At 37.1% G+C, this 14598-nt stretch overlaps 1 protein-coding gene across 3 annotated transcripts; it reads right to left on the reverse strand.

Moving 5' to 3' along the window:
* Nucleotides 1–388: 388 nt before the first annotated feature.
* Nucleotides 389–14047, reverse strand: hnrnpa3 (heterogeneous nuclear ribonucleoprotein A3). Of its 3 annotated transcripts, none has more exons than XM_067409582.1 (11): nt 13825–14047; nt 10403–10525; nt 9397–9543; nt 6841–7051; nt 6076–6165; nt 5841–5915; nt 5678–5731; nt 4150–4281; nt 2677–2817; nt 2523–2593; nt 389–819 (listed from the first exon to the last, which is right to left on the reverse strand). In XM_067409582.1, exons 1-10 carry the CDS (start codon nt 13828–13830, stop codon nt 2541–2543), a joined length of 1032 nt encoding a protein of 343 aa, XP_067265683.1. In that variant the 5' UTR covers nt 13831–14047; the 3' UTR covers nt 389–819; nt 2523–2540. The 3 variants fall into 3 exon arrangements, with proteins under 3 accessions (XP_067265683.1, XP_067265682.1, XP_067265679.1); XM_067409581.1 differs by having other exon boundaries at nt 389–1721; XM_067409578.1 differs by having other exon boundaries at nt 389–2593.
* Between the last annotated feature and the right edge of the window lie 551 nt (nt 14048–14598).

The raw sequence follows: 14598 nt of genomic DNA on the forward strand, positions 1-14598 counted from the left end.
GCCAGACTGCCTCCAGAAACTCGCGTTGCATCGGTTACACTTTTTCCGTAAGTTGAATAGGGAAGGCGTAGGACGCAGCGTAAGCTTTTTGAACTGCGAGAGTTTTACACTTTCCAGTAACTTGAATAAGGAAGGTGGCTCGTGCGGAAGCAAGATATTTTACTTCTTAACTTGTTTAAATATGGATATTGTTTTTTCCACAAACGCATCTCTTCACTTCAGAAGGCCTTCATTAACCCCCCCGGAGCTGTGTGGAGCACATATTTATAATGGATGGATGTGGATGGAAGCACTTTCTTCAGCTCATGCTCATTGATCCTGTTCACTGCCATTATAAAGCTGGATGCGTCAGGATATTGACTAATATTTCTCCGATTGTGTTAATCAGAAAGAAGAAAGTCATATACACCTAGGATGTCTTGAGGGTGAGTAAAGCTTGGGCTAATTTTCATTTCAAAGTGAAATAATCCTTTAAGTCATTCATTCAATTCCTTCAAACGGCTAATTCATTCAGAAGTGAAGTAAACCGTTCTTTATTCAAAATATAACTTGATATATATATAATATCAAATAATATATTTTTTTCTTTTGATCGTAAGGTGAAACAAGACCCAGACATATCAGGTTTCGTGAGATTCAGCCACACACCATGAGCTACAATTGAGCCAAATGTAGTTTCTGAATCTCTCGGCGTGACTACGGGAGGATATCTTTAACAAATCCACATGTATATCTTGCACATATTAATCTTACCCATCCAGAACCATCGCTGAAAAGACTTTCAGCCACTTACTGTAGATCGGGCGCTGCTTTTCCCATCTGTAAATTAAGCAGAAGAGTTACTCTTACCTGCTCCTATGACTCTTTCTTCCTCGTCTTCTGTCTGCCTCAAACCCTCATACTCACTGCTGGGTCTCACGCTAGCATTGGCTCTCCATTGGCTAGCCTTGCTCCTTTCCAAAACAGACGCTAGCTTTCTGGAGACACACTGGCTGCCTGGTCCAGTCGAGGCTGTCCTGTCGTCAGTTCGTCTGTCTAGGCCTGGAGGCCTTTCTACTCTCATGCACAACAACACGCGCTCAGGACCGCTGCACTCGCTTTCAGACTCAATGACGCACTAAACTTCATTAGGCAAGTTACGAATAACACAACTTTATTTCAACTGGTTTCTTTTTTTTTTTTTCAATTGTCACAATCTAGACTTCTGTCTTTACAGGTTTAACATGTTACATGCCCTCAGATCTGATAAAGTCTACTCTGTTTATCAAACAACACATGTACTGTATACTCACAATTTATAAAAATACATGTGACACTGTCTTCAAAATCAAAAAATAAAAAGTCCTCCAAATAATATACTTAAGGCCACAACATACATTGCATACTCACAACATATATTTTTTTTAACTACTCTGACTACAGTGTTTTGAAAACATAATATTTTTTCACTCTCAAAAACGCTCACAAAAATCACAGGGGTTTGAGGGGGAGTGAAAAGCACAAAGAAAATGTAAGCGAGTGAAATGCAGCAGTAAGGAATGTACATACGCTAACTAAAACACACTGCTCTCGCGCGGCTAACGTTAAAGACTGCGAGTGTCTGCTGCGGTAAGAGCTATAACTGGCAGATCTTGGCCCCTGCCACTCTTTCTCAGTAATCTTTCCTTTCCTTCCCAATCCTCTCATCTCTCCTCATCACCATCTAACTCTGGATCTGAAGCCTGTTGAACACACACACGGTAAAACATCACAAGTCATCATCCCTTGTTACACCTCTGTGGAGTCTGACGCTGCGTCCGAACATGCCTACTTCCATACTATACAGTAGGCACCAACAGAGTAGTGCGTCTATATACATAGTTGATATTTGAAAAACAGCATCCAGATCTAATTACTATTATCTATTACTTTTATCTTCTTTTTACAGAAACACTGAATTAGCAACAATATCTTAAGCACCAACACCAGTCCTACGTTTAAATGACAAATATGCATTCATACATGGTTGACAAGTTTAAGTTCTATCATTAAATAGTGCTTGATTATCATAATATAATATAATGCTCGATTGACTGATGTTAAGAGTGTACGTTCAGATATTATTCATAAAACAATAAAATAAAATAAAAAAAGCGAAATTGATGAATTTAGAGTTGTCAAAAGTACTGACTTCGGTACCAAGTCAGTACTGAAATTTTAAAAATGTGATGCTTTGAGTGCTGTTGAGCGGATTCTTAAACACCTCTGATTGGCCATTGTGTTCAAGCGCTCAACAGATATGTCTGTGATTGGCTACAATGATATATATATATATATATATATATATATATGTGTGTGTGTGTGTGTGTGTGTGTATAAAATAGTCTATCAGTCTGGCAAGTAAACAAAAAAAAATTACTAGCCAATGGCAAATCTATTGCCAAGGTGTGTGTAGAGGGTTGCAAAGTAAGTGTCAAACCAAATGTAGCACCTACTATACAGTATGTGACTTCGGACGCAGCATGTGTCGGTGCTGAACTTACCACTGACAAACTAATCAGTTAATATCTCCTGGAGTTATAACCCCCTCCTCCGCCGCCTGAGCCATATCCACCTAAATATAATAATGCACAGGATCAGGTTATGTGCAGTGGATTCACCTCTGATGTGGCATGCTGTGCGCTGGCCTTTCTTTACCTCCGTAAGGTCCTGAGTTCCTTCCTCCTCCAAAGTTATTTCCCTTCATGGGGCCGTAGTTGGACTGTTGTCCACCGTAATTCCCGAAATCATTGTAATTTCCTCCTCCTCCACCGCCTCCACTACCACCACCAAAGTTACCTGCGGTGCAGGTACAAATTCAGGTTAACAGCACAACTCATCTAAATAAGCCACAATGCAGATGATTTTTTCCCCCACATTTTTCTTTACATTTTTCTACTGTATAATTTATTTTTTTTAAATAAATTTATAATTTTATTCAGCAAAGATGCATTAAATTGATCAAAAGTGACTGTAAAGACATATTACAAAGAAAAAAAAAAAAACTTTCGCATAAATGCTGTTAACTTTCTATTCATCAAAAGGAATGTGAAAAAAGTACCAGTTTCCACAAATATCTGAAGCAACACAAGTTTTCTGATAATAATCAGAAATGTTTCTTGAGCAGCAAATCAGCATATTAGAATGATTTCTGAAGGATCATGTGACACTGACATATTCCATGTCGGAATAACCACAATTACGAGATTCTGACTTGTAAAAAGCGTTCACGTCCTCATAGAACTCATAATTACAACTTGCAAAGTGGAATCTTCAGAGAGCTCCGACTTGTACCACATGACTGTTAAGAGTCTGTTTAGTTTCATTGCTTTGGTTTTGTTTTCCCTGTTCCTGATTTCCCTATGTTCTTGTTTCTGATTAGTTATGCCCGTTTCTGTTTCAGCTAATTATCTTACCCTGTGAATTTAAGCCCTTAATTTCCTCTGTTCATTGTTCAGTCTCGTTTGAGTTTACGTGGTTGAGCTTTATGATTTCTGTCTCCTGAATATTCCTAAGTATTTGCTATTAAAGATAGTTCTTGTTGGATTCTCCATCGTTGTGCGATTTATACAGCTGTTACAATGACCACTGCGGATTCATTTTTGCATTGACAGTGTTGCCATAGAAACACATAATTCCAAATCCGAGGATGTGAACAGCTCAGAGTAGAACGTCACAGGATGTCATCTCATAATTTACTGTAAATATGACATGGCGTGAACAATATAATGACTGCTGAAAATTCAGCCTTACCATCACAGCAATAAATGACATTTTAAAATATATTAACAGTGCTTTTAATATTTCACAATACTACAGTTTTTACTCTATTTTAGATGCAGCATTTGTGAGCAAAAGACGACTTCAAAAACATTAAAAATCTTACTGACTCCAAACCTTTGAAAGGTAGAATATTTTATTTCAGAATTTGTTTCAATTAAATGATTCATTGGTCATTGGTTATTTAAAAAAAAAAAAAAAAAAAAAGTTTTTTTAAATCTTTAGTCAAAACAACTTGCTCTGCCTCTGAAACAACTTCCATTTTTGGATGACATCACTGAGACCCTCTTGTTTAGCCCCTCCCCCTTAACCACCTGTCAAGTTTCTGTCTTGGCTTAAACGATAATGTACCTCCAAAATTCCTGCCATCATTGTAGTTGTCATATCCTCCGAAGCCTCCTCCGCCTTGGTTACCGAATCCAGGACCTCCACCGTACCCTCCACGGCCCCCTCCATAGCCAGGACCCCCACCACAGTTACCCCCTGCCACCAAACACAAGCACAAACATCTACTTCAGTGCTAATCATTTCAGTCTGGCCTTCAGGGGATGTGACTGATTGGTTGACTGTGATGGGTCAGCACTTCATTTGGACTCAATTTGCACCACTTCTTGGGTGCTTATTGTAGGGTTGTTGTTTTTTTTGTTTGTTTTTTTTTGGACATCTTCCTTTTTAGCAGTTGCTGGATGTCTTCTAACTTATTGGTTAGTTTGCTTTGATCAGCTGTGAGGATTTGTTATGTGAATAGAAAATCCCTTGATACTTGTTCTTATTGCCAGTGAAGACCTGGTTTGTTTGAAACGTTGCGATTAGGGCTGTCAAAATTAATGCGTTAATGCATGCAAATAATTTTTTCAGTTTAACGTCATAAAAATACTTAATGCAATTAACGCAGCATCCGTTTTTTTCCCCGTCATCCTTTAGCTAACATTACATTATATGATCATGCTATAATCCTTTCAAGTGCTATTAAACTATTCAAACGCATTAAGACACAAAACTGGCTCGCCGGCCGCACAGAGTCCTCTTTCACACTTGAACAGGCAAAAACTGAAAATTATGTCGTTTTATCGAGTATCCTCGTAAGCACGGTCTTAAATGAGTTAAATAAAGTCTTAAATGAGCGTTAAGAGGAACTGGGATGTCAGGGCTTAAAGTGACAGCAGCCTAATAAACCTGCTGCTGTCTGTCATTAATGTTAATCAAAAAAAAAAAAAAAAGAAAAAAAAAAAAAATCACTCACTTTTCTTGACTGAATAACTTTTGTAGCATTAATAAAAATTTATCTATATTTAATTTATAAATTATGTAGTGAAGACTGAAGTGTTTGATAACTTTTCAATTTCTGTATTTCCTACCCAAGCAAATATTTAAAATATACTGTCAAATGTCTACATTAATTTGGTGATTAAATGCAAAAATGTTACAATATAAAAATATATTAAAAGCTAATATTAGGTGCGATTAATTTGAGACTAATTACAAATACATTATAGAATAATTTTATTTAATGCCATGTCAGCATCTGAGGCTATTTTAATGGCCAAAACTTACAAAAAATACAAATATCACATAAATAAAATAAAAACCAAGCAAACACAGCAAGTAATACTATACAAGATTTTTTAAATTAACATTATAAAAATTCTAAAACCTTTTCAGTCAATTTTTTACTAAATGCGTACTTAAGTGAACTGATTAATTACATAAAATGTGTGATTTTTAAGTTACCCGTGTCCAGGCTTTTTGTTTTGCTCTTCACTTATTAAAACCCTTGCACTTTAAGCCACTAGCTTCTGCCTGCCTGTTTGTTACATGTTTTATGAAAGAGTGTGATTTTTGCTAATTGATCATGTTAGTATCATGATATTGTCCCCACCGAATCCGTTGTATCCATCTCCTCCGTAGCCACCACGGCCTCCTCCGTACCCTCCTGTAAAAGACACGAGATTCAGTGTGTTTACCAGTGTTATTTACACCCGAGGTGCTACAGTACAAACTGACACACAGGATCAGGTGTACAGTATCACATGTCATCTTACCTCTGCCAAAGTTGTCACCTCCGAAGTTTCCTCCTCTTCCCATGAAATTATCCCCACCTCCACCTCCACCGCGATCTGAGAACGAAAAGCACATGATGATCTGAAACAGTACCTTATATATTATTAACAATAACCAAATGCAATGTTTTGAATATTACAGTAACAATTTATTATGAAACGTAAACGTGCATTTGAGAATCAGGAGAAGCAGTTAGACATAAAACATGCTACTTACATCTCTGATTAGAAACAGCTTGCATCTCCTGCTTTGGAAGTGCTTTTCTTACTTCACAGTTATGCGAGTTGATCGTGTGATATTTTTGTGCTGATGAAAAAGGAAAAATTATTTTATAAAAACAGATCTGTTTGTTCAGCTACTGAAAGAAAAGTATTTCTTGACATAATATGGGTAGTAAGTTGACAGCATGTTCGCTAACTTTTATACAGTTGTGGCAAAAATAATATTTGTTTTTAATGACCCCACAAGAAAATATTTTAGACTTTTTAAATAAATATGAGGGAAGAACAAAACACTAAACTTGGTTAGGTATTTATCTGACAAAATTATTTGCCGAAACAAACATCAACTACAGGTTTTATTTTACTATGCAAAACAATAACAAATGCATAGAAAAACTAAAAACCTCACAGGAAAAAGCATACACTGACTACAACAGTGTGTATATATATATATATATATATATATATATATATATGGGAACAATTTTATTTTAGTATATTATTGAGTTCTAATCACGTTTTTGCAATCACTTAAATAGTATTTTGTAGTATAAACATTTTTATATTTAAATTGAAGTACAAATATTCCATGTAATATATCAATTAATGGCACTTCATAAAAGCTGCATGCATAATAATTAAAAAAAGATGCAGTTTTAATAGTTTTTTAGAGTCATTTACCCATAAACAATGTATCCAATCAGTCAGTCAGTGTGTGTGACTAGCAGATGAAAGTAAAATGGTTTCCATCTAAACTCACCAACAATTTTATCCACAGTATCATGATCATCGAAAGTGACGAAGCAGAATCCTCTCTTTTTCCCAGTCGAACGCTCCTCCATGATATCGACCGTCTCAATCTTCCCATACGGCTCAAAGTACTCTCGGATGTGATACTCATCTGTGTCTTCCTTGATTCCACCCACAAAGATCTTCTTCACGGTCAGATGGGCTCCAGGTTTATTAGAGTCCTGGATAAGGAAAGTAAATGAATTTACATCTTGATTAAAGGTATGTTAGAGCGGTCATATGATGATTTTTAAAGTTTTCTTTTTCCTTTAGTGTGTAATGCGTCTATATGTGCATGTATACGATCAGCAAAGTCTCCCACAAAGAGATTCATTTTATCTAACAGGGAACACTGATCTAAAACACCTCAACTGTAGTCCAGATTTTACTTCTACAATCGTCCATGTCACAATGTGAAATATTAGCATAGTGCCTCCCAAAGGCATACGCAGCAAAAGAAGACGATGTTTCAGTAAATTGTAGTGTGTCATGTTGCAGAGACGCTGTTTGGATACAATAGCAAAACCGCTTAGTTTAGCTTTCCAAAACCAGATGAATCAGAGGTTAAGATTTATTAATAAAGCTGTTCTTGAGCAGAACAACCCAAAAGTTTGCTTGTGCACAGTGTATTTTACAGAGGACGGTTTCCTGAAACTGGGAGAGTACAACGACAGATATATACAAAGACTACTGAACACTATGACTCAAGTTGTGTTTGCAAAGTTGTTTGCAATTCATCTGCATTTTCTGACCTGGGGTTAAACTGATTCAGTAAAACCGACGACATTAGTATCAACTGTGAGTTTACAGTTTCTTTAGAAGCACTGGAAGCTGAAGCTTACGATTATAGTAAGGGGGCGTTACATTTCCGACACACGCTTGAGCTGTCTGGCCAATCACAACGCACTGTCAGCTGGCCAATCAGAGCACTCTGAGCTGTTTGAAACTCACTGATTTCTACAGACAGACTGGGAATAGAGGTGCTGCAGTAATGTACAGTATGTGAAAAATAATGTGTTTTTTGAACATTAAAGCATGATAACCTGTTCTGTTACACCCAATAATCAAAACAATGAAATTTTAGGGTGCGTTCACACTTGTCATGTTTGGTTCGATTAAAATGAACCCTGGTGCGATTGCTCGATTAGTGCGGTTCATTTGAACATGTGTGAACGCTGCCATCCGAACCCTGGTGTGCACCAAACAAGCGGATCGAGACCGCTGAAAAGATGGGTCTCGGTCCGCTTCCAAACTAACTCTGGTGCGGTTCGAATGATATATGAACGCAACACGGACCAGACATGTAAACGAACCAAAAACAGGAAGACGAGACCCTAAAAAGGACAGAATCCTCACGCCTATCGGCTTTTCTTGTCATTGTCGTGAGTTTGCCCATCACAGGCATCAGACGCGCGTCTCCATGCAGCAGATCGTTTGTGTGTGTGTGTGTGTGTGTGTGTGACGGATGGATTCCTGCCGCTGTTTTGACTACTTTACACATTTTATACGATCTTCACGAGTTCCCAGCTGGCCAAAATACCATCACATGCAGGCTACGCACACACAACGAGCGCATTTACCTCAGCAAACAGCATTGATTTGGATGTTCGGTACATTCAGTCTCAAAATAGGCAATACGTCATAAAACCCGACCAATCACGTTGTGAATGTATCCCTATGCCTTAAGGTTCGGTATCTTTTAGTCCGGTGATAAAATTGACAATCTGAACGCTAACCGGACCAGGACTAAATGTTTTTTTTTCTGCTTTGGTCCGGACCAAACGAACCGAACTACAAGTGTGAACGCACCCTTAAAATAGTATTATATGCCCCTTTAATTTCAGAGTAAATGGAGTACAAATCTGTATGGAGGCCCATTTCTACCACAGAATAAAAACAACAACAAAAAAGGGAACGGTGAAATTTCTCAGAATTGCAAGTGACCATCTTAACTTTAGTGACTTTCTTTCTCACAATTGTAATACTTTTTCAATTGATTTGTCCAATTAATTTGAATTGACAAAAAAGAAAAAAAAAAAGTTTTACTGAGCAAGTAAAACTCAAAAAAGAAACAAAATATAACGAGTTGAGATTTTTTACAGTGCAGTTCAGAATTTCTTGCTCAGAATTGTGAGATTCTAACATACAATTCTGGTTTAATTTCTTAAAATCTTTTGAGATCGATTTTGAGTTAACATCTTGCAATTATGAATTCTGAGTTAAACCCGTAACAGGGAGAAATAAAGCCTGAACTGTGAGATATAAACGAGTCAAAATTCTGAGAAAAACGTCAGAATTGCAGGATCCTAATTCAACATCACAAGAGATTAACTCTGAAGTGCGAGAAATAAAGTCGGATTGTATTTGAAACACAACTCTGAGAAAGAAAGTCTGAATTGCAAGATATTAACTTATAATTGTGAAACAAACTCATAACTGAGAGAAATAAAGTCACTTCAATTACTAGTTGATTCTCCATGTCAACTTCCCATGTGCAGTGTTATGGTTTAAGTGGATGTAACCGTACCTCTCTGGAGACGGCCCGTTTGGGCTCAACGACTCGACCGTCCACTTTGTGTGGCCGTGCTGCCATAGCAGCGTCAACCTCCGAGACACAGGAATACGTCACAAAGCCGAAACCTCGCGAGCGTTTGTTTGCTGGATCTCTCATTACCTGCAGAAAGATGATAATTGATAATAACAGTGGTTTTATTACTGTTACTATTATTATTATTTCTATATGCATTAACAACTCATAACACGGAACTGTTGGATGCTTGATTCTGATTGGCTGACAGACATTTTATGTTGTAGATTAAGCAGGTTAGACGGTTTGTATACAGCTACTGTGAATATCAGCATGACTGTGATTCAATAATTCAATGGTCCATTATTAATTAATACTTATTTTTTTTTAAAAAGAAAAGAGATAAAACTCTGTGGTGGTACCATACATGTTACAGGAGCTATGTTTCCATCCACCTATTTGTATGCACATTTTTGGATATTGTATAAAAAATAAAATAAAAACGCTGTATGAAAATGTCTAGAATATGTATATAAATTATAAAAATGTGCATAAAAAAAAATCTATGTGCTTAATTCACCCTTCGCTGGGAGTTTGATTGACAGGCGATCTGACCAAATATATAGCCAAATTTCTTAAATGACCGAATTTGAAAGCTGAGGGATTGTTTCCTATTAAGTGATGATTTTGTTCTCTTGAACACATGGGATGGAAACAGTGCTTTAAGCGCAAATGTTTCATGTGATATTCCAATTTTGCGCACATTAGTTTCACAACTTTGGATGGAAACATAGCTAGTGATAGTATGAAGTGGTATTATGCCAATTCAGTGAATGATTACCATATTAATCATACACCATTGGTGTGGATGAGAGCTTAACCTGGTACTTTCTGAATTGTAATGGAAGAAATATGGATGGCTTTTACCCATCTGTTTGTGCTGCAAAGTGAATACAATTAGTCAGTAAAGCACAACTGAGAAGAGTGTGATCTGATGGCCACTCACCACGCAGTCTGTGAGTTTGCCCCATTGCTCAAAGTGAGCTCGTAAACTGTCCTCTGTGGTCTCAAAACTGAGTCCACCAATAAACAGCTTCCTGAGCTGCTCCGGCTCCTTACTGACTCGACCCTGTTCACATAAAAACACACACAGTTAAAAATCAGACTTTGCCTTTTTAGAAATCGGCATCATTACACTGATAAAACTGGGCCTGTAGGCTGTAAATGCTATAAAGTTATTAAGATAATTGTTTATAGCCGATAATGACACGTGTTCATTGATTGCTCCACTCTAACCGCAGAGCTGGTTTCTCTGTGTGGGTGTTTCTGCTTGGCAGAGTATGGATTACATCAGGCCATGCCTTTGCCAAATTAGGTGAATGAATGCTCCTTTAATATACATTAGATTGGGTGGCGTGAGCCGGCCGATCCCTCCTAACTGTCTGAAAGACAAAGAGTCGAAATCATAGACTGTAAAAAAGATGGATGACGCGGTGTCGCTTCTTTCCATTGTAATGAACTGAACATAAAACATTCGATGATGTGGATTGACATGTTATGCAAAAATGTCAGTTTGGAGTCTGGGCATGCGCAGAAGGAATCGTCAGTGGAGCCGGAGTCGCGGTATCAAACTTCCACCCAGACGGCTGCGTCATCAAGATCAGATCACCTATTCGTTTTATTATCTGTTGTTTATTACATTTTTCTTTTCCTCCTTCCTTTTTTTCATTTGGCTTAATAACATCTGGCAAAGCAGAATTTACATTTATTTGAATGTTTCTTAATGTACGTTGTTAGTTTTCAAATAAATTACTAGTGATGATAGGTCAAAACAACATGTTGTGATTGATGCATTTTAAATATATAAATTATACACAATTTAAAATTCTACCTGTAAAATAATATTCTGTTTCTAGAGCAATCATTTGTTTTTGAAACAGCAAATTCAGTAGATAAACTCAATATAATATGCCACTAGAAACAACTCTAAAATGTCAGAAAAGGTCCTGCCATTTTAAATAAAGGGTTAAACTAACGTTACAGGAGATTGACTGCTGTAGACAGTGCTCTATAATTAATTACAGTAGGGTAACATTAGTATTATCCTGCTAATTATTATTTTATACCCATAAAATATACTCCTCTTTGTCTTTGTTCTAGCAATTACCAGCGATGCTCTTCCAAGTGTTTGCTTTTTAACATACCTCGAGTTTGTAACTAACTGGGGAAAAGTGCTTTTTCATATTATGCACCCTGGGCATGAAATAATTTGCAAAAAAGATCTAAAACTAGATAAATGTCTGTCTATTGGTGAATTTAAATGCATTACAAACAGAGTGGTATTGGAAGCTTGTGATTGTTTTTGTTGAGAGGATGCGTTGAAATATTGTTGTAATGTGTACTTGTTGTATTTTAAAATTGTCTTACTGTTTGGCTGTTACCTTGGCCAGGTCTCTCTTGTAAAAGATTTTAAATCTCAATGAGACTTCCTGGTTAAATAAAGGTAAAATAAAATAAATAAATAAAATAAAAATAATTTGTAGGCCAACTGCCAGATAACGATCACCTGCTTTTTTCCATCATGACTAACGTTGGGCGTGTTATCTTATCTTAAAAGCTAATAACATTTATTAATTAGCTTATAACGCCCAACTTTAACGTTACCGAAACAAAGTTCATTGATGCGTCAGATCCTGTAGGTCGGTCAGTACAGTTTACTGCTGAACAACTCCTTTTGTCGGTGTGAAATAACACAGAAATCGAACATTTATAGTTAGTTATACATCTTCAATCTCCCCTCAAAGCTCCGACAGTCCTCAGAGAATCGGTCAGTCACAACGGTCAATCATAACGACACGCCCCGTTTCTATAACATCAAATTGCTACTTAAAATCAAACTTACCACAAAAACAAACCTTCCCTATTCAACTTACGGAACGAACGAGGCGCCAGTTCTGTTTTTTTTTTCCATAAGTAGAAGAGGGAAGGCGTAGGACACACAGCATAAGCTTTTTGAAGAATACGGAAAGCGGAAGCAAGTGCAAGGCGATCATTTGTATAAAGCATATACAGTTGTATTTTTTTAAGAAAATGGCCGATCGTTTCTCTAGATAAGACCCTTATTCCTCGTCTGCTATCGTTTAAAGCCCTTTGAAGCTGCACTGAAACTGTAATTTTGACCTTCAACCGTTTGGAGGCCACTGAAGTCTACTAGAGACATGGTCGAAATAAACAACATGCTCCAAAAAAGTTCTAAGCTCCGCCCACTCCAATGATGCACTGCCAATAACGTAATCGAGTCGATCTCTCTACGCTGTTAAAATACTGAAATGTTTGAATAGGCGTATTTTGCAATAAACTTAAAATATATTGTTTTTATACATATAATCAACATTTGTAAAGGAGTAGTTTTATATTTCTCCATGGTTTTTAATTCGACTATGCTTGTTCGCAATGCTTCATGGGATTGTAGTTCTTTCCCTCCCTAAAGGCAATTCACAATTTGTCTTTTTGTCCGATTTTCAAAAACTTTTTTTGCTTCAAATCAAGGTTTGTAGTGTTGTGATTCACCTCGTAGCTGATTGGCTTGGGTCATTGTTATTTTAAAATCCCTATATGGGAAAAATGAATGAAATAAAAAAAAAATCCGGCACCAGCGTCACTAAAAAGGGGGCGGGCACTGTTGCGCTCTACTAACTTATCCTACTAAGGCGAAGGGTAGAGTTATGAATATTAATTAGCGTGCGTGATTGGCGCAACGTCAGCATAACCTTATTAATATTCATTAGCTAACCTCCGCCATAGTAAGGTTCGTATTTCAGCCGGTGGCAGTAGGTTTATGGTATTACATCTAAGTTAGTCATCTACATAGGAATAGAGTGGCTGTGTGTGTAAACGAAGTTTACAAAGATTACACGTAAATTCTTCCGAGATAAAGACTAAACTCAGGAGGAGACGGTTGGAAATAAACCAGCGGCTGAGGAGCGTCTAGAACATTCCACACGAGTTCACGCGCCATTTTAGATTTCTTTTTCGTGTTTCCTCCATATTGTTAGAGATAATAGTCAAATTAAGACCTATCTGTATTTTATACTGTCGTGTTTTCAAAATAACAGGCTCGATATTTTGTTAACGCTAGTCAACAGCCCCTGCTTACCCAAAACATTAGCAGCACGTTAAAAAATTGAATAATGAGCTCGTGCCTGGCATGCATTTGGTGTTTAAGAGAGTAACTGTAACGCCAAGAGTCTTATAATATGTAGTTTGAAAACAGTAGGCCTAGTATATATGCTCTGCTGCCGGTCACAGACGCACGGCTGCTTCAACATGTCCGCTAAATGCACCAAGCCACTGACATAAAATATGTATCATTATTAATTCTACTGACACAAACTCCATATAATAGCAGGAATATTAATAAATTGGTACCTCCATGCTGCAGCTTTTGCGTTCTTTCGGTCTGCACGCCACGCGGAGAAAAGCGCTGTAATATCACGCTTCGGACATTAGAGGCGCTGCCGGACACTTCCGTAGCGGTTAATAAACAAAACTGCGTGCGTCTAGCGGAAGAATATTTTAGCCGGACCTACTTCTCTCTGTTTGCTTATACGGTGAGTCACGCAGGTACTGAGCTACTCCGCAGCGGTTGGTCTGAAATAGTCCCAATATAAACACTTATTATAGGCGTACCGTAGTGATTCAGGATAAGACAAAAACTTGGTTTGGACGATGGATTCATGATGTACACGCTCAGTTTTGTACATTTTGAACAAAAAACGTTATATAATTTACGTTTAACAAAGGTTAATGCCACTAATCTTAACAAATTAGACTTTTTTGTAATGTATTACCATTTTTGTTGCTTCAATTTATGTGTTAATCCCAAAAAATATATAAAAAAAATACTTCCATACACTGTTGACTTTACAGAATATAATGAACATATTATCTAAGGCAGTGGACATTGATAATATGATACAGACACTAGTACCAAGAAGCAGTAGTGTGCACTTGGCCTTAGGATCAGAATAGTTTTAGCCAAGGCAAGTTTGCAATTATGAGGAATTTGACTTTATTTTTTGGTTTGAACTACACTACTCTGAAGCCCTATATATAACTTGAATCATTTAGTGAGTTAACCCACAAATAACTATTTGAGGCCAAATGTCATTTAAGGCAGATATATTGTTTGACAGATATTTC

This window comes from Chanodichthys erythropterus, chromosome 14 (genome assembly GCF_024489055.1).
Source record: "Chanodichthys erythropterus isolate Z2021 chromosome 14, ASM2448905v1, whole genome shotgun sequence".
Lineage (NCBI taxonomy): Eukaryota > Metazoa > Chordata > Actinopteri > Cypriniformes > Xenocyprididae > Chanodichthys > Chanodichthys erythropterus.

Bases quoted from the DNA above. Each gene is read 5' to 3' on its own strand.
- hnrnpa3 (XM_067409582.1), bottom strand. The intron at 5,732-5,840 runs GTAAGATGACAT...TGTCTTTTACAG, and splicing joins AGGTGACAACTTTGGCAGAG to GAGGGTACGGAGGAGGCCGT. The intron at 2,594-2,676 runs GTAAAGAAAGGC...TATTATATTTAG, and splicing joins GAACTCAGGACCTTACGGAG to GTGGATATGGCTCAGGCGGC.